The 21414-nt window shown below is 51.5% G+C and overlaps 1 protein-coding gene across 1 annotated transcript; it reads left to right on the forward strand.

Moving 5' to 3' along the window:
* Positions 1–2677: 2677 nt before the first annotated feature.
* Positions 2678–4655, forward strand: LOC121485023 (galectin-7-like). The gene is made up of 4 exons (XM_041744984.1): positions 2678–2725; positions 3136–3224; positions 3938–4139; positions 4494–4655. Exons 1-4 carry the CDS (start codon positions 2711–2713, stop codon positions 4605–4607), a joined length of 420 nt encoding a protein of 139 aa, XP_041600918.1. The 5' UTR covers positions 2678–2710; the 3' UTR covers positions 4608–4655.
* Positions 4656–21414: the final 16759 nt, after the last annotated feature.

The raw sequence follows: 21414 nt of genomic DNA on the forward strand, positions 1-21414 counted from the left end.
AAAAAGAAAAAACAACAAAAACAAAACAAAACAAAAAACAAAAACAAAAAGAAAAAACAGAAATAGGCTAGAGAGGTGTCCTTTCCCGCATTTGAATGGCCCTGTACAGAACCAAGAAGCCCCTGCGTGGTCTTCCCCGGGAACCACAAACAAGCCCGAGCCCCCAACAAGCTGCCGCTGGCAGAGCCTGGGATCTTCAGTGCCCACAACCACGGGGACAGGGACGGGGGTACAGTGAGTTCCTTTGCATTGACCCCAGTAGCTTCCCCAAGGAGGCCGGGGGTGGGCCACTCAGTCTGCTCACCCCTCCTCTTGAGGGTCATGGCAAGTGAACCCTGTGGCCATGAACTGCCAAGGGGTGGCGGTGGCTTCCTGGGCAGTGGAGGGGGGCTGGCTTGTCTGGGGCGCCAGGAGTCTCCATGGGGGTGGCAGTGGCTGACGTCTGCACACTCGGCAGATCTCCCCATCAGGGGCACCTGGTGGCTCAGGCGAGTAGGCGTCTGGCCTCAACTCAAGTCAGGATCCTGGGCCCTGGGATGGAACCCACATTGGGCTCCCTGCTCAGTGGGGAGCCTGCTGTGCACCCCGCCCCCGATCCTGCTCTCTCTCTCTCTGTGTCTCTCATTCTGTACTCACTCAAATAATTAAATCTCAAAAAAAAAAAAAAAAAAAAAAAAAAAAAACCCCAAACCCTGGTCGACAATCTGCAACACCCTGCGCATTGAGCACGTTTCCCCCTGGGAAGTACAGCTGGTGGGGCGGGGGGAGTGAGAGTATTGAGAAACAAACACATCCACTACTTCCTTGGAAATGAAAAAACTGCTCCCGAAAATATCATTCCGGAACTGATGGGAGGATGATCCACAGAGGAGAACAAGGAGGCAGCGGGGCGCGCCGCTCTGAGCCCCAGCTGAGACATGGGCCAGCGACCAGCGCCATAAGGGATCACGTGCAAACACTGGACCAAGCACCCAAGTCAAGCTGGGACTCGCGGGTCGGCCACCGGGAAGAAATCTCCAGGCGCGAAGAGGAGCCCAGGGAAGGACGGGGGGCTGCCACCCCCGCCCCAGAGGCGGGGCCCAGAGAGTGGACACCCTGATGTGGGTGGTGGGCCCATCACCCTGGGACACCTCAGGCCCCTGGGCCCTGGCTTGGGAGTCCCCATGCCCTGGCCTGGCCCATGCCAGGCCCCACCCAGCGCGGGGCGCTTCCCTGCCCTGTGGCCTGGGCTGAGAGGCTGCCCCTCTCTGGGCCTCAGTTGGCTCCCCTGTAAACTGGGGGTGCTTGTGGGTCCCCCAAACACAAGTACTCGGCCTCCTTCTCCGAGGCCCTGGCTCCCAAGCTGTGCCCCACCTGGGTGCCTCGCGAGGTGGGAGGATGGAGAGTCTGGGAGGCCTGGGGGACAGTGAGGCAGTGGATCAGGTTCTGGGTCTGCTGTCACCACCCAGAGTTTCCATTGAGTTCCCTGCCCCAGGCCTCCTGCCTCTGTGGGGTGGGGCAGGAGTGGGAGCTGGGAGCAGGGTGGTGCAGGTGGGGAGGAGGGCTGCTGGCTGCTAGGAGGGGTTTCTGCTCAGCTGCCCCACCTGCCTCTTCCCTGCTTTCCAGAACCATCTGTCAGCTCCTCCCTCTGACCCCACCCTTCCTATCCTGGAGTGCTCCTGTGGGGCTCGGGCTGTGGGGCTGGCAGTGGGCTGGGGTGGAGGGTCCCTGGCTGCTGTCATCCTCCTGGGTCTGGGTGTGGGCGGCCTAGGACAGCCGTCCCCTGCCGTCCCTGCCCCTGGGAGCTGGCTGGCTGGGAGAGTGCGGGCAGCCCTGGGAGGTGGAACAGGACAGAGCTCTGGAGGGAGGGAGCGAGGGAGGGACAGACAGGGACACCTGGGGGAGGCAGTGGGAGCCAGAGGCACAGCCGGGGCTGGGGCCCAGCGCACCCTTGGGGACCGAGGCACAAGACAGACACTGCCCCGGCCAAGGGAAGGCAGGGCCACAGGGACGGCGGAGGCCGGGCCAGGGCCTCTGGGCATCAGCCTCCCCCTCTGAGCCCGGCTTCTTGTGTGTGGAATGGGGGCGCCGATGCCCCTGAGGCCGGGCTGAGCGCAGGGGTCCCGAGTGCGCAGGCGCGCCCCGACGCTGGGCAGTGGCCCCAGTTGGCAAGTCTGACTCCTTCGTTGGGGTGCGGGCCTATGCTCTGGGCCCCCGGGCCACAGGCGCCCCTCAGGCGAAGCCCCAGCCCCTGGGAGCCCCTGTCCTGGGGCTGTCGGTGCGGGGGTCAGGATTCTGGGGGCGGCTGAGGCGGCCTGTCGGGGTGCAGCCCAGCCCTGGGTCCAGCCTGGGAGGGGGCCCGCGCTTCCAGCCACCGGCGCGGCCCCTCGGGCCAAGTCTCCCCAGATAAAATGGGCAAAATACTCTCTTCTGGCTGCCAAGCTGCAGGAAGGGGGCTGCCTGGACGGGGCTCCCCGGGTCCCCTCTGGCCCTGGTGGTTCCCTGGGATCTGTCATTAGGACCATTAGTTCAAAGGAGCGGGGAGTGAGGGGAATCCTGGTCCCCAGAGACAGGGTGCTGGGCCAGGTGGCCCCGGGGCCAGGGTCTGTGCCAGGTGTGGGTGGTGGGCGTGGAAAGGGGTGATGAGTCAGCCAGGCCTGCCACACCCCACCTCACATAAGGTCCCAGCAGCCATCCCCAGCAGCGCCACTGCCTGCCCCGCGCCCCAGCCATGGCAGAGAGCTCTGTGAGTGCCCCGGGGCCGGGGGCTTGGGGGGCTGGGGGGGCTTGGACCCAAGGCCCCACCAGACTAGGGCAGGGCCTGGGCCCGCCTGAGGTGGCCTGTTGGGAAGGAGAAAGCGGGTGCCAGGGGTGCTTGAAGAGCCCGGGCTGTGGCTCTTGGGTTGACCCAGCCCGTCCCAGGGCTCCCAGTGCCCCTGGAGGCTCCCTCCTGGTGTCCCTGTCTCTGCTGATCCCGTGTCTCTCTCCACCTCTGCCGCTGCCTCTGCCTCTCCCCTTTCTCTCTGGGGCCTTTCTTCTCCCTGATTGTGCTGATCGGGGTCCTGGTCGCTTGCTCCCTGGGGTGACCCATGTGCGTCTCTCCCCTGCACCCCTGCTCCCCTCGGACCAACCCCCCCCCCACCGCTGCTCCTGCAGAACGTGCCCCACAAGACCTCACTGCCCGAGGGCATCCGAGTCGGCACTGTGATGAGGATTCGGGGTGTGGTCCCGAACAAGGCTGGCAGGTGAGAGCCGGGGCCCAGCAGTCGGGGTGGGAGTTGTCCAGGCTCAGCTCACCCCGACACTTCCAGCCCAGACCCGAGGATGCCAGGGCCACCTTTGTCCCCCAGGGGCTTGGAATCCCCAGACCTTGGCTGACTTTCTGGAATCTCATGTCTTCACTCTGTGTCCCATGGCTGTGTACAAGCTGGGGTGCCCGTGTGTCCCTAGGAAACTGGGGTTTCAGGGCAATCTCAGGATTCCTGCCTGTAGTCCTCTACCTCCCAGCCGGAATCCCCAGGAACTCTGCAAATATGTCCTGTGATGCGGGGTGCCTGGGGCATCTGGGAAAGCCACGCAGTCAGCCCTGTGACATCGGGGTCTGGCTACAGTAGGAGTTTGGGGAAACCAGGAATGATGGGGTCCATGGTATCGTTCTCAGCCTTGTAGGAAAGGGGATAGTGTAGGAATGGGGAGCACCCTGGCCATTGGCACCATGACTCATGGCAACTCTCAGAGGCTTTGGAAATCGAGGGGGACCCAGGCCATGGCACGGTGACCCTCGTGCGGTGGATGTGTCCAGCTAGAAGTTTCTGGGTCCCCTGGAATCTGGGTTCCTGGCGGCAGTCTACAGCCCTCCCTGTGGTGTGCGCCGTTCCAGGTCTCTATATTGGTCGTGCTCTGGTAGAGGGGAGGCAGGCCCGAGGCCCCTGAGGTCCTTCCGCACCCCCCCCCCCAGGTTCTACGTGAACCTGCTGTGCGGCGAGGCCCCGGGGAGTGAGGCTGCGCTGCATTTCAACCCCCGCCTGGATGAGTCCACCGTGGTCTTCAACACCCTGGAGCAGGGCGCGTGGGGCCGCGAGGAGCGAGGCGCGGGCGTTCCCTTCCAGCGCGGGCAGCCCTTCGACGTGCTGCTCATCGCCACGGAGGAAGGCTTCAAGGTGGGTCCCTGCTCCCCCAGGCGGCCCCCCAGGCCCAGGCCCAGGCCCAGGCCCCGCCCGCAGGGAACCGGGGCGGCTGCGGGCGGAGGGGGGAGCGCAGCCAGCAGGGCGGGGTGGGCCCCCCCTCCCCCACCGTCTCCTCCCCCCCTCCCCTCCCCCACCGTCCCCCCCCTCCCTTCCCCTCCCCTCCCCCGGCGCATCCGCACTGCTGTCAGGGGGCAGGGGTGTGGCAGGGCACGGAGCCGCGAGCGAGGCCCGGTGCCCAGGGCGGGGTCCCCTAGCGGGGCAGGGGGCAGGGCCCAGGGCGGGGGCGGGTCACGGCGCGGCCCTGCAGCGCGGCCCCTCGCCCCGCAGGCGGTGGTCGGCGACTCCGAGTACCACCACTTCCGCTACCGCATCCCGCCGGCGCGCGTGCGCCTCCTGGAGGTGGGCGGGGACCTGCAGCTCGAGTCCGTGAGCGTCTTCTGAGCCCGCAGGCGCCTGCGCCCCGCACGCAAATAAAGCCTCCGCGCGTTGCGCCTCGTGTGCGTGTGTGTCCCCTGCGCGTCCACGCGGGAGGCGGGCTCGAGGGGCGAAGGCTGCCGGGGTCGCCGCGCGGCTCCGCGGCCGAGGCGCGACGCGAGCCCCGCTCTGGGCCGACGGCGGGGCCGGGAGGCGTCGGGAGTCGCGGTCCGGGCGGGCGTGTCGGGCGCGTCCTCCAGCCGCGCTTGGCGGAGCGGCCGGGCGGGAGTGCGGGGGTGCCCCGGGGGCTGCAGCGCGCTCGGGCTGGCCCCACGGGGACGACTGTCCGCTCGCCTGGCCCCCGCGACCGCAGCGGACGGAGACGGGTGCTGCGCCCCGACGGTCCCGGCGGCCTGCCTCCCCGCCAGCTGCGCGCCCGCTGCCCTCGGGTGCCGGCCGGCGGCTGGCGCGGGGGGCGGGGGCCGAGGGGGCGTCGCGGGACCCGCCGCCCCGAGTCGGGACGGGCCCCGCCCGGGCGCCGCGGGGCAGACGCGCACGGAGCCGGAGCCGCCTCTCCCCGCCGAGCCGACGGAGACGCGGCGTTCAGGCCCCGGGCCCCGCCGCGGTCCCCGCCCCATTCGCACGCTCCTTCCTCCTGGGCGGCCGGGCCCTGGCTCTGCGCGAGCGCCCTCGGGGGCGGGGTGGGGCCCGCGCAGACACCGTCACCCCCCGCCAGGCGGCGCGTTTCCGATCGGAGGCGGCGGCTGCTGGTGACTTCTTGGCTGGGGGGGAGGCAGGTCGCGGCTCTGAGCGGGAGGTGTCAGGAAGGGTCCTCTGCCGTGGCCGTGGTCCTGACTGTGAGACGGATCCAGGGACGGCCTGGGGTTTGGGTCGGGTCGGGGAGTCAGGCCCCTGGAGGGATGTGCCCGGTTCCCGGCGTGGGCACGTCGCCTCCCCGTGGCCCCTGCGGATGCTGCAGCTTCGGCAGTTGGTGAAAGAGCGTGGGCAGATGCAAAAGAATGTGTACGACCTCCAAATCCGGCGAATTCGGATCCTTCCAGGACAACTTTTTCTGCACCTTCGGAGCTCCCGCAGGGTGCAGCCGCTCTTCATTCTGGGCCCTTCTTTGTATATTTCTGGGTGGGCTGTGTCGTGAGGGGTCCTCCTCTCGCAGTGGGAGACCTGAGAAATCTCACATCGGTTGGTACACCAGGGCTCTTCGTTAAATGAATTAATTTTTATTTTATTCATATGTCATGTAGTTTCCGAGCTTTTTTTTTTTTTTAAGTTGTACCTACCCATAGGTTACAGATTTGGAGGACAGCGGAAGGTAAGACACTGTTGGCAGAGCTGGTAAACTAGGTTGGACGGTAGTGATCCATCTGTGTTCATTTCCTGATTTTTCATTTCTGTCTTATCATATATACAGCGGAGAATGTTCATGTTCACACAAAACATTACTACATATTAAGAAGGTATTTGAAAGTAAGAGGCAGAAAGTTGGCAACTTACTCCTAAGCGGCTCAGTCAAAATTATTAAAGTTTGGGCTGTACTTAAAACTTTGTCATTTCATACATATAGAGGGAGACCATTTGAGTTAATTTTTTCCTATGTTGTGAAGTAGGGGCTCAAGTTTGGCTTTTTTGTGCATGGATTTCCAATTGAAAACACTGTTCTTGGGATCCCTGGGTGGCGCAGCGGTTTAGCGCCTGCCTTTGGCCCAGGGCGCGATCCTGGAGACCCGGGATCGAATCCCACATCAGGCTCCCGGTGCATGGAGCCTGCTTCTCCCTCCGCCTGTGTCTCTGCCTCTCTCTCTCTCTCTGTGACTATCATAAATAAATAAAAAATTTTAAAAAAAAAAAGAAAAGAAAACACTGTTCTTGGGGATCCCTGGGTGGCTCCGCGGTTTAGCACCTGCCTTTGGCCCAGGGTGCGATCCTGGAGTCCCGGGATTGAGTCCGGCATCGGGCTCCCAGCATGGAGCCTGCTTCTCCCTCTGCCTGTGTCTCTGTCTCTCTCTCTCTCTATGTCTATGAATAAATAATAAATTTTAAAAATCTTAAAAAAAAAAAAGAAAACACTGTTCTTTCCTCATTGCATTGTCTTGACACACTCATCAATATTGAATTAATCATAGATGTTTGTGTTTATTTCTGGACCTTCAATTCTATTCCGTTTACTATCTACAACATGTCCATCCTTATCCCAATATCACCATCTTGATTACTGTGATTTTGAAATTGGAAACTTTGACGCCTCCAACTTTTTTCTTTTTCAAAATGCTTTGTTTAGTTTGAGTCCTTAGCTTTTCCAAATAAACTTTAGAATCACTTTGTCAGTTTCTCAAAGAAAAAAATCAGCGGTGATTTTGATAGGTATTGTACTGAAACAGGCTGATCAATTTGAGGAGGATTGCCATCTTAATAATATTAAAGGTCTTTGAGGGCAACCCGGGTGGCTCAGCGGTTTAGCGCCATCTTCAGCCCAGGGCGTGATCCTGGAGATGGGGGATCGAGTTCCATGTCGGGCTCCCTGCATGGACCTGCATCTCCCTCTGCCTGTCTCTCTGCCTCGCTCTCTCTCTCTGTGTCTCATGAATAAATAAATGAAATCTTAAAAAAAAAAAAAAAGGTATTTGAATCCATGAACATGGGCTATCTTCCCATTTACTGACATCTTCTCTAATTTCTTCCAACAATATTTTGTAACAACAAATTGTAACTGTGTACAACAGTGCCTGTACCCATTATATTGCTTCTCTGATTATCTAATTCTTTATATTTACTTTTGTGTTTACTTTTTCCACCTATTTTATTTTATTTAAAAACTTACCTAGGGCAGCCCCGGTGGCGCAGCAGTTTGGCGCTGCCTGAAGCCCAGGGCGTGATCCTGGAGACCCTGGATTGAGTCCCACGTTGGGCTCCCTGCATGGAGCCTGTTCTCCCTCTCCCTCTGCCTGTGTCTCTGCGCCTCTCTCTCTCTGTCTCTATGAATAAATAAATAAAATCTTTTTAAAAATAAATAAAAAAATAAAAACTTACCTATATTTAGTTTATTGCTCCATTATTTTTTACTTATTTTTAAAAAGATTTTGTTTATTTATTTAACAGAGAGTAAGAAAGAGAGAGAGAGCACAAGCAGGAGGAGCCATAGACAGAGGTAGAAGCAGACTGCCTGCTTAGCAGGGAGCCCAGTACAAGCCTCCATCCCAGGACCCTGGGATCAGGACCTGAGCTGAAGGCAGATGCTTAACCGACTGAGCCACCCAGAACACCATGCTTTCTTATTTAATAACAAAATAATTTAAGTCTACTAACATATTCCTGATTATAATTTATTCTAACAATTGTGCTTTATTATTTTTTAAAGATTTTATTTATTTATTCATGAGAGACACAGAGAGAGAGGCAGAGACATAGGCAGAGGGAGAAGTAGGCTCCATGCAGGGAGCCCAATGTAGGATTCGATCCTGGAACTCCAGGATCACACCCTGAGCCGAAGGCAGCCGCTCAACCACTTGAGCCACCCAGGTGCCCCCAAAACTCATTTTTAAAAATAACAAGCAGGGGCACCTGGGTGGCTTAGTTGGCTAAGCTGCTGACTCTTGGTTTCCACTTGGGTCAAGATCTCAGGGTTGTTAGATTGAGCCCCAAGTCAGGGCTCCAGGCTCAGTGCTCAGCAGGGTGTCTGCTCAAGATTCATTCCCTCTGCCCCTCTCCCTGTCGCCTGTGCGTGCGCTCTCTCTCTCTCAAATAAATAAAAATATTTTTAAAAATAGTAATCAGGGGTCCCTGCCTGGCTCAATCAGTGGAACATGTGATTCTTGACCTTGGGGTCACGACTTCAAGCCCCATGTCTGGTGTACAGATTACTTTAAAAGAGAAAAAGAAAAAAAGAACAAGAATTGTATCGGGATTTGTAAAACAATAGATAAATTCCAACTACAATCAGGAAAAGACAATTTGGCTACTATCTCTACCATTCAATACTCTGGAAATATTAGATATTGTGATAAGATATAAACGAGACATAGCAGGTATAGTGATTACAATAGAATTGGAAATTAGCAAAAATTAGAAAAGCAAAAATCTGACAAAAAGCAGAAATTTAAAAACACTCATAACTTCCATAGGTGAAGAGACTATCTATAAAATAATGCATATAATTAAAACACAATTGTTTGGGATGCCTGCATGGCTTGTTATTTTTAAAATTGAGTTTTGGGGGCACCTGGGTGGCTCAAGTGGTTGAGCGAATGCCTTTGGCCTAGGTTGTGATCCCAGGGTCCTGGGATTGAGTCCTGCATCAGGCTCCCTGCAGGAAGCCTGCTTCTCCCTCTGCCTGTGTTTCTGCCTCTCTCTCTATGTCTCTTATGAATAAATAAATAAAATCTTTAAAAAATAGAGTTTTTGTAAATGTTTGATAGATGCTTAAAATATATATATATAGTTATTAAATTAACCTTACTAATCATATTACTGAAAAGTTTTTTTTCAGCAAAGAAAAAGAAAAACATTTTGCTTGCAAAGATGAATTGCAAGGGAGTTTGGGTTTTATAAGAACTGACTTGCCAAATAAAATATACAACACGCATTTAAAAGAAAGCAAACGGGAACCCTGGGTGGCTCAGTGGTTTGGCGCCTGCCTTTGGCCCAGGGCGCGATCCTGGAGACCCTGGATCGAATCCCATGTCGGGCTCCTGGTGCATGGAGCCTGCTTCTCCCTCTGCCTGTGTCTCTGCCTCTCTCTCTCTCTGTGTGACTATCATGAATAAATAAATAAAATCTTAAAAAAAATAAAATAAAAAATAAAAAATAAATAAAAGAAAGCAAACACATGGGATCCCTGTGTGGCACAGCAGTTTGGCGCCTGCCTTTGGCCCAGGGCGCAATCCTGGAGACCCAGGATCGAATCCCACGTCGGGCTTCTGGTGCATGGAGCCTGCTTCTCCCTTTGCCTATGTCTCTGCCTCTCTCTCTGTGTGTGACTATCATAAATAAATAAATAAATTTAAAAAAATAAAAGAAAGCAAACACAGGATTACCAAGTTTAGAGTTATTCTGTCCATCATTGGGGGAAAAAAATAGTCATCTCACATGGGTGTTTTAACCTCAAAAATTGTATCATTATCTTTATTTTTTTTTAAGTTTTATTTATTTAAGTAATCTCTACACCCAACATGTAGAGTCACGACATGGAGATCAAGAATCTCTAGCTCCATGGGGGTCCCTGGGTGGCTCAGTGGTTTAGGACCTGCCTTCAGCCCAGGGTATGATCCTGGAGACGTGGGATCGAGTCCCACGTCAGGTTCCCTGCATGGAGCCTGCTTCTCCCTTTGCCTGTGTCTCTGCCTCTCTCTCTGTGTGTGTGTCTCTCATGAATAAATAGATGAAATCTTAAAAAAAAGAAAAAAAAAAAAAAAAAAAGAAGAATCTCTAGCTCCACCAACTGAACCAGCCAGGTGCCTTTATGACATTACCTTTAGATACCAACATTGCAAAAGTCAATAAAGTTATGAAACAATAAAGTCATTTTTTAATAAAGTCATTTTTAAAAAGATTTTATTTATTTATTAGAGAGAGAGAAAGAGAGCATGAGCAGGGGAGGAGCAGAGGGAGAAGCAGACTCCACGCTGAGCAGGGAGCCCCATGCAGGTTCAATCCCAGGACCCTGAGATCATGACCTGAGCTAAAACCAAGAGCTAGAGGCCTAACCAACTGAGCCACCCAGGCTCCCCTATTAAGTCATTTTTTTTTAATACAATGATTCAGCAATTTTTTAAAAGAATTTTGTTTATTCATGAGAGACACACAGAGAGAGAGAGAGAGAGAGAGAGAAAGGCAGAGGCACAGGCAGAGGGGGAGGCAGGCTCCATGCAGGGAGCCCCAGGTGGGACCCGATCCCGTGCCTCCAGGATCCCACCCTGGACTGAAGGCGGCGCTAAACCGCTGAGCCACCGGGGCTGCCCTATAAAGTCATTTTTATTAGAAGCCAGTAACTTAACAAAAAGTTCTAGATTTTTTGTATATATTTTTACTTTATTATGATTGTTTTAAAATTATATTGTTGTTCAAGATTTTATTTCTTTTGGGGACCAGAACTAGATAAGACTGGTCTTAGGTCCTGTTTTTTAAAATTGTGGTCTAGGTGACAGATAACAATATATTAGTTTCAAGTGTTTCAGTGATTTGATATTTGGGTGCATTGCGAAATGATCATCACAATAAGTCTAGTTAAACAGCCATCACCATACGGAGTCATGGAATTTTTTTCTTTTAATGAGAACTTTTAAGATGCACTTTCGTTTTTTTGTTTTTTTTTTTTAAGTCTTATTTATTTATTTGAGAGACAGAGAGAGGTGGAAGAGAAAGAGAGAGAGAATCTCAAGCCGACTCCTCGCTGAGTGCAGAACCCAATGCAGGGCTTGATCCTACGACTCATGAGATCGTGACCTGAGGGAAAAGCAAGAGTCATTGCTTACCCGACTGAGCCACCCAGGCGGCCCTAAGAACTTATAGGGTAGCCTGGGTGGCTGTCGGTTGAGTGTCTGCCTTTGGCTTAGGTCATGGTCTGAGGGTCCTGGGATGGAGCCCTGCATCCGGCTCTCTGCTCAGCAGAGCCAGCTTCTCCCTCTCCCTCTGCTGCTCCCCCTGCTAGTGCTCTCTTGCTCTGTCAAATAAATAAATAAAATCTAAAAAAAAAAAAAAAAAAAAAACAACGTACTAATTGCCACAAAGAATCATTAACTGCAGTCCCCATGCTGTACATTACATCCCCAGGACTTACTTATTTTACAACTGGAAGTTTGTACCTTGTGACCCCAATCCCCCATTTTGCCCACCCTCATCCCCCCGACCTCAGGCCACCACTGATCTGTTCTTTATGAGGTTGAGTTTTTTGTTTGTTTGTTTTATATTCCACATTAAAGGGAGATCATGTGGTATTTGTCTTTCTCTGTTTGACTTGTTTCCCTTAGCATAACGCCCGTGGGTTTCTCTGTGTTGTCACAAATGGCAAGATTTCATTCTTTTTTATGGTAAATCATATTCCATTGTGTATATGTACCACGTTTTCTTTATCCATTCACCTATCGATGGACACTTAGATTATTTCCATATCTTGGCTATTGTAAATAAAGCTGCAATGAACAAGGGGGAGGGGCACATATCTTTCCCAGTTAGTGTTTTCATTTTCTTTGGAAAAATACCCAGAGATGGAATTGCTAGATCCTATGATAATTCTGTTTTTAATTTTTGGAGGAAGCTCCATACTGTTTTCCACGACGGCGGCACCAGTCTACGTGCCCACCAACAGCGCACGAGGGTTTCTTTTCCTCCACATCTTGCCAACACCCGATGTTTCTTGTGTTGTTGATTTTAGCCATTCTGACAGGTGGGAGCTGATATCTCATTATGGTTTTAATTTGCATCGCTCTGATGATGAGTGATGTTGAGCATCTCTTCATGTGTCTGTTGGCCATCTGTATCTCTTCTTCGGAAAATGTCTATTCAGGTCCTCTGCCCAGTTTTAAATCAGATTGGTTTTTTGGAGAGTGTTTTGATGTAAGTACAGTTGATTTTGTTTGTTTACCTGCTCTCCTAAGTTTTACACATTTGCACAACTAAGCTTTACTTTGATCACTGTCTCATCTTTTCTGTTTTTATTTTGTATGATCTCCACATTTTCCTGTTTTTTGACCTTTGCCAATTGATTGTATTTTTTTTTGTTTTGTTTTGTTTTAAGATTTTATTTTTAAATTTATTCATGAGAGACACACACAGAGAGAGGCAGAGATACAGGCAGAGGGAGAAGCAGGCTCCATGCAGGGAGCCTGACGTGGAACTCGATCAGGGTCTCCAGGATCACGCCCTGGGCTGAAGGTGGTGCTAAACTGCCAGGTGACCAGGGCTGCCCCTTTTTTTTCGTTTTAAACTGTTCTATGGGAAAAAAAAAAAAAAATAAAAAAATAAAAATAAACTGTTCTATGGGGCATCTGGGTGGCTCAGCGGTTGAGTGTCTGCCTTGGTTCAGGGAGTGATCCCAGGGTCTGGGATCAAGTCCTACATCAGGCTCCCAGAGGGATCCTGCTTCTCCCTCTGCCTGTGTCTCTGCCTCTCTGTGTGTCTCTCATGAATAAATAAAATCTTTAAAAAAAAAAAATAAACTGCTCTACTAATTTGAAAGTTATATGTCCTATTCTTATTCCACTAATGGTTACAGATTTTCTTTTTCTTTTTTTTTTAAGATTTTATTTTTAAATAATCTCTATACCCAACGTGGGGCTCAAACCCACAACCCCAAGATCAAGAGTTGCTCTGTCTACCAACTCAGCCAGCAAGGCGTCCCTCTTTTTCTTTTTTTTGAAGTATAGTTCACATGTAAATTTTTTTCAGCTTATACTTGAACCTGTGGTTTCTTAATTAACGATGTCAAGAATTAAATGTGATCTGTTAATTCTCCCCAGGTAATACAAGGGAGATGATATAATTAATCCTTCTTCCCGGTAACTTATTCTGGTTTTTGTTGATATACTTTAGGGCTTTCTTATTATTCTTTGCCTCTCCTTTCCCAGTGTTTGGTTTCCATGAGGCCACCAAAACAGCAAGGAGAGGACAAAGGCCAGCCCGATCTATAGCCAATGCAGTCATTAGCTACTATTTGTTCTGATTTTGAAATAATCACAAACCTATGGAGAAGTTTCCTCATAGAGACACTCTAGGTGGGCAGAGCTGGGAAATGCTGGGCTTTGGGCCGCTGCATCTCACGACTGTGTCCCTCAAAGGACGTGCCCTCTGTCACAGAGGACAGCCTCACCAAATGTCATGTCCTTCCCAGGGAGTGGCCCATGCCAGTGACCAGATGGTTACTGGGCTACAAAGCCCTGGCCCCTTTGTTTTCACTGGGAACAACTCTGAGCGGCCACCCCAGCTCCAGATCTCCTCATAGCATTGTCTGGGCTTATCTCAACCAGGTTGTGTGTCAAATCTTCCCTCCGTCCAATCCTGTCCCCCTTTCCTTTTGAGAGTGTCACCTGAGGCCACCCCACAATAGCCCTTCTGCATGCAGCCCTTTGTCTCTGGTTCCATTTTTTTTTTTTTAAGATTTTATTTATTTATTCATGAGAGACACATTGAGAGAGAGGCAGAGACAGGCAGAGGGACCAGCAGGCTCTATGCAGGGAGCCCGACGTGGGACTCGATCCTGGGTCTCCAGGATCACACCCTGGGTCAAAGGCAGACTCTAAACTCCTGAGCCACACAGGGATCCCCTCTGGTTCCATTTCTAAGGAACTCAACCTAAGACACAGGATGATATAAATATATGTGGCATTAGGTACAGTCCAGGGGCCCTTGGGTGGCCTTAGCTGGAAGACTCACTTCCAGAATAGTCAGCCAGCATCTGATGAAAAGCCAAACAGGCAATTACTTACTACAAGAGCTTCAAGTATTTACCTTTGAGAAACACAAGAGGCTTCATTAATTAGCATGATGCAGGCGCATGGGTGGCTCAGTCCGTTCAGGGTCTGCCTTCAGCTCAGGTCATGATCTTGGGGTCCTGGGATTGAGCCCCTGCTCAGTGGGGAGCCTGCTTCTCCCTCTCTCTCTGCCCCTCCCTCTTTATGCTCTCGCAAATAAATAAAATCTTTAAAAAAAATTAGCACAATGAATGTCAGAAATGGGTTTTGGGGGTGGCTCAGACGGTTAAGCAACCAACTCTTGATCTCAGCTCAGGTCTTGATCTCAGGGTCATGAGTTCAAGCCCTGTGTTGGGCTCCATGCTGGGTGTGGAGACTACTCAGGGGAAAAAAAAAAGCAATGGGTTTTCATTTATATATCGAGTGGCTTATTAATAATTAGCTTAGCTAATGAACATGTCTGGTTCAGTTGATAGTGCATAGGACTCTTGGTCTCAGGGTTGTGAGTTCAAGCCTCATGTTGGACATAGAGTTTACTTAAAAAATTATTGGGGTGCCTGGGTGGCTCAGTTAGTTTAGCATCTGAGTCTTGGTTTCGGCTCAGGGTTGTGAGATTGGCTCTTTGTGGGGTCCTGTGCTCAGCAGGGACTCTCTGGGGATTCTTTTTTACTTTCCCTCCACTCCCCCTGCCAAAGCGCATGTGCTCTCTCTCTCTAAAATTAATAGATCTTTTTATTTTTTAAGATTTTATTTATTCATGAGAGACACACAGAGAGAGGCAGAGACACAGGCAGAGGGAGAAGCAGGCTCCATGCAGGAAGCCCGATGTGGGACTGGATCCTGGGACTCCAGGATCACGCCCTGAGCCACCCAGGGGTCCCAATAGATCTTTTAAAAAATTAGCATAATGTGTGTTAAAAATGGGCTGCTATTGGTGAAATTGGTAACAAGCAGCGTTGGCTAAAAGATTTCCGATACTTCCCACCCTTGTTTGAACAGTGATAAGAATCTAGTGAACCTTCACTGCTCACTTGGGGGTATGGTGCCCAAAGCTTGAGTTCTCAATGATCCCCTGATGGGTCAGTGACCCCAGAAGGGCTGTGGTTGCCTGACACCAGCTCACAAGGCTAATTGAATGTGGTCCTCAAGGATGTGGTCAGGTGCACCTCAAGTGAGCCTTTCATGAAGGGTGAGTTCAGAGCACCTCTAAAGAGACAGCTTCCTGGGACTTTGTCAAACCTACAGGACAGGTTGGGAGGCCATTCTTGTTGGTGCTATGAGTCGTCATCAGCCACTGCTTTGTCTCTGGCGAGTCTAGGCTGAGTCTCAGCGAGTCTAAGCAAGTCTCAGCTCTGCTGCCCTTGGCGTGGGCTTGGTTCTCCAGCACACTCGCCTCTTGATGCGAATTGACGGAAGCCAATGCATCATGTTCAAGCCAATGCATCATGCTCCGATACCAGTTCTTTAGGGGGAGGTATCAGTGGCTGCCAAGAATTGGAGGCAGGGCTTTCCCTTCACACAACCTCACTACTCAGTAATCTGTTAAACAAAACCTCTCCAAAGGAATTCAAGCAAATGTAAGAACATTTAAAAAACAAAAACAAGGGGGATCCCTGGGTGGCTCAGTGGTTTAGCGCCTGCCTTTGGCCCAGGGCACAATCCTGGAGTCCCTGACTAGTCCCACATTGGGTTCCCTGCATGGAGCCTGCTTCTCCCTCCTCCTGTGTCTCTGCCTCTCTCTCTCTCTCTCTCTCTCTCTCTCTATGTCTATCATAAATAAACAAATAAATCTTAAAAAACAAAACAAGGGATCCCTGGGTGGCGCAGCGGTTCGGCGCTTGCCTTTGGCCCAGGGCGCGATCCTGGAGACCCGGGATCGAATCCCACATCGGGCTCCCGGTGCATGGAGCCTGCTTCTCCCTCTGCCTGTGTCTCTGCCTCTCTCTCTCTCTCTCTGTGACTATCATAAATAAATAATAATAAAAAAATTAAAAAAAAAAAAAAAACAAAACAAAAAACAAAAAACAGGGATGTGGCTTAGCCGTTGAGCGTCTGCCTTCAGCTCAGGGCCTAATCCCCAGGTCCCACATTGGGCTCCCCATGAGAAGCCTGCCTCTCCCTTTGCCTATGTCTCTGCCCCTCTTTCTGAGTCACTCACTCACTCACTCACTCACGAATAAACAAATAAATAAATAAATAAATACATACATACATACATACATACAATCTTAAACACACACACACAAGCCATGCTCCAAAAACTGGCAAATAAAAGGAAAGAATCAAGGAAGCATCCTCTCTTTTATGTATTTTTTTCAAAGATTTTATTTATTGATTTGAGAGAGAGACAGCACAAGAGAGAGTGAGCGCGAGTGCAGGGGTAGGAGGGGCAGGGAGGGGTAGAGGGTGAGGGCGAAGCAGTCTTTGCGGGGAGCCCTACATCAATGTGGGACTCGATCCCAGGACCCCGGGACCCTGACCTGAGCGGAAGGCAGTCTATTAAGGCTGAGTCATCCAGGCAGCCCCTGTCTCTCTTTTATGACTGTACTTTAGGGCCAATAAACAGCAGATAAGGAGGTTTCCCTTTGTATAATATTCCAGCTACTACAGGAAGATGAAATGACAGAAGCACAATGTCACCATTTTGCAGTCCCCATCTGGCATCAGCACTTGTAGGCAGCGAGCACCTGCTGCTTAGCATCACGAATGCAGAGACAGCCAGATGGAAAAGCCAAACACCTCCTGGGGTGTCATTTGCCGAAAAACGGAGACTGCAATGGATAAGTGTCTAGATTTCATGCCCAATTACAGGGATTACAGGAGACAGAGGCACATGTGAAATGCCACTAGGGGGGCGGTGCATCAGCCTCACCCGGACCTTGGCAAAGTCTCCAGGATAATCGAGGTGTTCAGCCAAAAATTATAAGAAAAACAAAGAGCTGAAAGAAGAAACTTGTAGATTAAGAGAGATTTAAGAGACATGTCAATCAACTGCAGTAAATCCATCTTATTTGAGTCCTGATTCCAATAAATTGCTAACAATTTTATGACATTCAGAGACAGAAATGTGCATACTGACTGGGTATTTGGTGATATTAAGGAATTTTTTGTTAATTTTCTTTCTGTGGCAATGGTATTTGGATTAGTTATGGTGCTCTTTGAGAGTTTTTCCCTTTTGGGGCACCTGGGTAGATCAGTGATTGAGTATTTGCCTTCAGCTCAGGTGGTTATCCTGGGGTCCCAGGATCGAGTCCCGTGTCAGGCTCCCTGCAAGGAGCCTGCTTCTCCCTCTGCCTGTGTCTCTGCCTCTCTCTGTGTGTCTCTCATAAATAAATAAATAAAAATATTTTTTTTAAAAAAAGAAGAGTTTTACTTTTTAGAGCAATGTATTAAAATATTTACTGAGGGACGGATGCCAGGGTGGCTCAGTTGGTTAAGTGTCTGCCTTCAGCTCAGGTCGTGATTCCAGGGTCCTGGGATTGAGCCCATGTCAGGCTCCTTGCTCAGTGGGGAGTCTGCTTCTCCCTCTGCCCCTCCCTCCCATTCTTTGTCTCTCTTAAATAATCTTTTTTTTTTTTTAAGAAATATTTACTGAGATAATATATGAGGGAAGGGTAGTGGGAGGGGAGGGAGGTGGTAGTGGTGGGGTATAAGTGAGGCTGCATTTCCAGAGTTAATAATTTTTGAGCCTGGGTGAGGAGAATGTGGGATTCCTCATACCATCCTGTCTACTTTTGTTGATGCTTTCAATTTTCTGGAGCAAAAAGTACCTTTTTAGAGAATAATATTGCACTGCGGGTATTCTTCTGAGGCTTGCTTTTTCATTCAATGCTATGTTTCCAAGATTTACCTGTGCTGTAACTGCAATTCATCCAATTTTCGCTTCTGTGTAGTCTTCCCCTGTATGAATATAGCACGATTTTCTTATTTTGTTGACAAGACAATGGATATTTGAGTTTGTTTTTTGTTCTTTTTTTTTTTCTTTCTATTACAAACCATGCTGCTATGAACATCTCTGCAGGCATCTCCTGGGACATGTGTACAAACATTTCTTCTTCTCTTTCTCTTTTTTTAAAGATTTATTTTATTTTATTTTTATTTATTTATTTTTTTTAAGATTTTATTTATTCATAGAGACACAGAGAGAGAGAGAGGCAGAGATACAGGCAGAGGGAGAAGCAGGCTCCACGCAGCGAGCCCGATGTGGGACTCGATCCCGGGTCCTCAGGATCACACCCCGGGCTGCAGGCGGTGCTAAACCGCTGCGCCACCGGGGCTGCCCTAAAGATTTATTTAAAAAAAAAAGGTTGATTTATTTGAGAGAGAGTGTGAGTGGGGGGGAGGGATAGAGGGAGAGGGAGGAGAGAATCCCAAGCAGATTCCCCACTGAGCAAGGAGCCCAACGTAAAGCTTGATCACACGAACTCAGGACCCGAGCAGAAATCATGAGTCAGATGTTTAACTGACTGAGCCACCCAGGCGACCCCGCGCATTTCTCTAGTACATGCATAACTGGGAGTGGAGTCGCTGTGTCATGGGGTAGGCATTTACCGAGGAAAGCCAGTTCGTCTTCTCACGTGTACCAAGTTGCAAGTATCAGCGTGTCTGTTGCTCCACATCCCTGTTGACAATTAGTATTTTCTGGCTTCCTTTTTTTTTTTTTTTTAAGATTTTGTTTATTTATTTGAGAGAAAGTGCGTGAGAGCACCCACAAGGGGGACGCAGGAGAAGAGGGAGAAGCAGACTCTCTGCAGGGAGCCTGACGCAGGGCTCCATCCCAGGACCCTGAGATCAGGACCCGAGCCAAAGGCAGATGGTTGACTGAGCCACCCAGGCGCCCCCATTTTCTGGGTTCTTAACTTTCTTCCTAGTGTAGTGGGTGTGATGGAATTTCAGATGGTCTTAATTAGCAGCATGTTTTCACATGCTTATTGGACACTGATTCTGTGATTGCTTATTCACGTCTTTTGCCCATTTTCTATGGAGTCAATTGTGGTTTGTTTATCGGAGCTCTTTATATATTCTGAATACTAATCTTTGAGAGGCGATATAGTAGAGTCAGTAAGCCAGACCAGATTGAAATCCTGATTCTAAAACCGTGAGAGCACAGGAAAAGCACCGCGCTCCTCTAGGCCTCAACTCTCTCAGCTGTACACCTTACCGCTGGCCATGACTATGTTTGTGTCCCAATGTTTTATTTTTGTAAAGATTTATTTATTAGGGGACGCCTGGGTAGCTCAGCAGTTAAGCATCTGCCTTTGGCTCAGGATGTGATTACACAGTCCCAGGATCGAGTCCCACATCAGGCCCCCGCATGGAGTCTCCTCCCTCTGCCTATGTCTCTGCCTCTCTCTGTATCTCTCATGAATAAATAAATAAAATCTTAAAAAAAAAAAAGTTTTATTTATTGGGGCTGGGGGAGAGAGTGCACGAGCAGGGGGAGGGGCAGAAGGAGCAGCAGAGAAGTAGACTCCCCACGGAGCCTGACCTGATGAGAGGCTCAATCCCACAACTGAGAGGCTCAATCCCACAACGTGACCTGAGCTGAAATCAAGAAGCTGCTACTCAGCCACAAGTGCCCCCTTGTGATAGTGTTTTAAGTAGATTTTTTGTTGTTGTAGTGGCTCAGGTGCAGCCTTGGTGAAGCAGGAACACTCCACCCTGTGCGGGTTAGATGAGGGGGCAGGCTAGACACAGTGTAAACTGGCCCCTGATCCCTTACTCGGTGGCTGCGGGGGAGCTCTCACCCCATAGGGATGTGGGGACATTCCGGCTGGTGCATGGGTGCAGGTATCATTCACGCCAACCAAATCGGGAAGGGTTTTTTCGGTTGCTAGTGACAAAAAAAAACAAACAAACGAACAAACAAAAACAAAAACAAAAGACCCAATTAAATTGAAATTAAAACTGGGAAAGAGAGGAGCAGAATTGATTGGCTCCTTCGAAGTAAAAGTCTGGCTTCCGGCGCCCGGACCGAGGGGCGCGGCTCACGGCATCTTTCTGCCCGCGAGGCCTGGCCCCGCTTCGCTCGGCGCTGCCCTCCTCAGGCCGCGTCCCCCGACCGGGTGGCCGGGGTTCAGGGATGACGTCCGACCGCTCAGGGGTCCCGGGGACAGAGAAGCCCCGCCCCGAGTCCCGGGCACGGAGGGGCGTGGCCAGGGCTGCGCTTCTCTGATTGGCTGGAGTGTCTTCCCGGAGCGAGGGGGCGGGGCTTGAGGCTAAGGACCCGTGGATCCCCAAAACCATGGGGGTGCTGATTCTAGAAAAGGAGGTAGGGGGTGCTGGGCTCACAAAGCAACGGACACCCACCACGCTGGCTTCAGTGCGTTTTTCTTAGGTTGGCCCCGGAGGCATATGTGGGATCCTGGATGTGAGGCGGGAGGCGGGGAGGGATGATCGCGGGGGTCCTGTTCGTGGGGTGTGAGCAGAACCTTCCAGCGAGGCAGGCCGGGAAGAGCAGCAGCCCGCGGGGACCTGAAGACGGAGGCGGGGAAGGGCCGGGGTCACAGGTAGTTGTTTCCTGCCCGCTGCAGGCTGTCAGGCCGGTGTCGTTCCTCGCGTCCTCGCGCAGTACCTCAGGGACAAATACGGGGGAGGGCTGTGACCCGGAGGGGAGCGCGGTGGCAGATGCGGCTGTGCAAGCGACGGCAGCAGGAGGTGACAAGTGGCTGTGGACCGGGCCTCAGACGTCGTCCCAGCAGCTGATGTGGACGGGGCACCTCCTGGGTGTCAGGCGCTGCTCTGACCGTGCCCCACCTACCACCTCGGTCCCTCAGGTCCGCTGTCCTGCGACTGCCCCCACTGTAGAGCTGAGGAAACTGAGGCACAGAGAGGTTAAGCGACTTGCCCAAGACACACAGTGCTAAGTGGCAGAGGCTGGATTTGAATCCAGGCCTTTTGGCCCCTACCCTGGCAAGTGCTCCAGACCACTGTCACCTCACATGGCAGGGGTGGGGGATGGCCTTGGCAATTCTACAGGAAGGCATCTTGTTTACAACCCCTTTTTGGTGGCCACACAGCAGGGGGGCCCAGACAAGATCTGTTGGTCCATTTGGATGGAAGGCCGTGGGAGGACTCAGGGACGTCTGTCGCAGAGGCGACAAGATTCAGCCAGTGCAAGAGGCCCCCCTCCTGGGGTGGAAGTCTGCTGGGACCCAACCCGGTGAGTCTCTGGCCTCTCAGAACCTACTTCTGTCATTGCTTCCAGGGGCTCTGGCTTCCCCTGGGGGCCCCAACCCCGAAAGGGGGTCGGATCAGGTGTCAAGGTCACTGGAGAGTGTGGCTCCCAGCCCAGGGGGTGTAGGGCAGACCCCACAGTCAGCGCTGTGCTGGCGAGCAGGTCGCTGTCTGTCCGGGAAGAGGGGGCAGGGTCCTGGTGGCTCAGGACGAGGGAGGCGGGTTGGGCCCCCCGCCCC

This window comes from Vulpes lagopus, chromosome 2 (genome assembly GCF_018345385.1).
Source record: "Vulpes lagopus strain Blue_001 chromosome 2, ASM1834538v1, whole genome shotgun sequence".
NCBI lineage: Eukaryota > Metazoa > Chordata > Mammalia > Carnivora > Canidae > Vulpes > Vulpes lagopus.

Coding starts and splice junctions, on each gene's coding strand:
- LOC121485023 (XM_041744984.1), top strand. Junction 3,225..3,937: donor GTCCCGAACAAGGCTGGCAG/GTGAGAGCCGGG, acceptor CCCCCCCCCCAG/GTTCTACGTGAACCTGCTGT. Junction 4,140..4,493: donor CCACGGAGGAAGGCTTCAAG/GTGGGTCCCTGC, acceptor CTCGCCCCGCAG/GCGGTGGTCGGCGACTCCGA.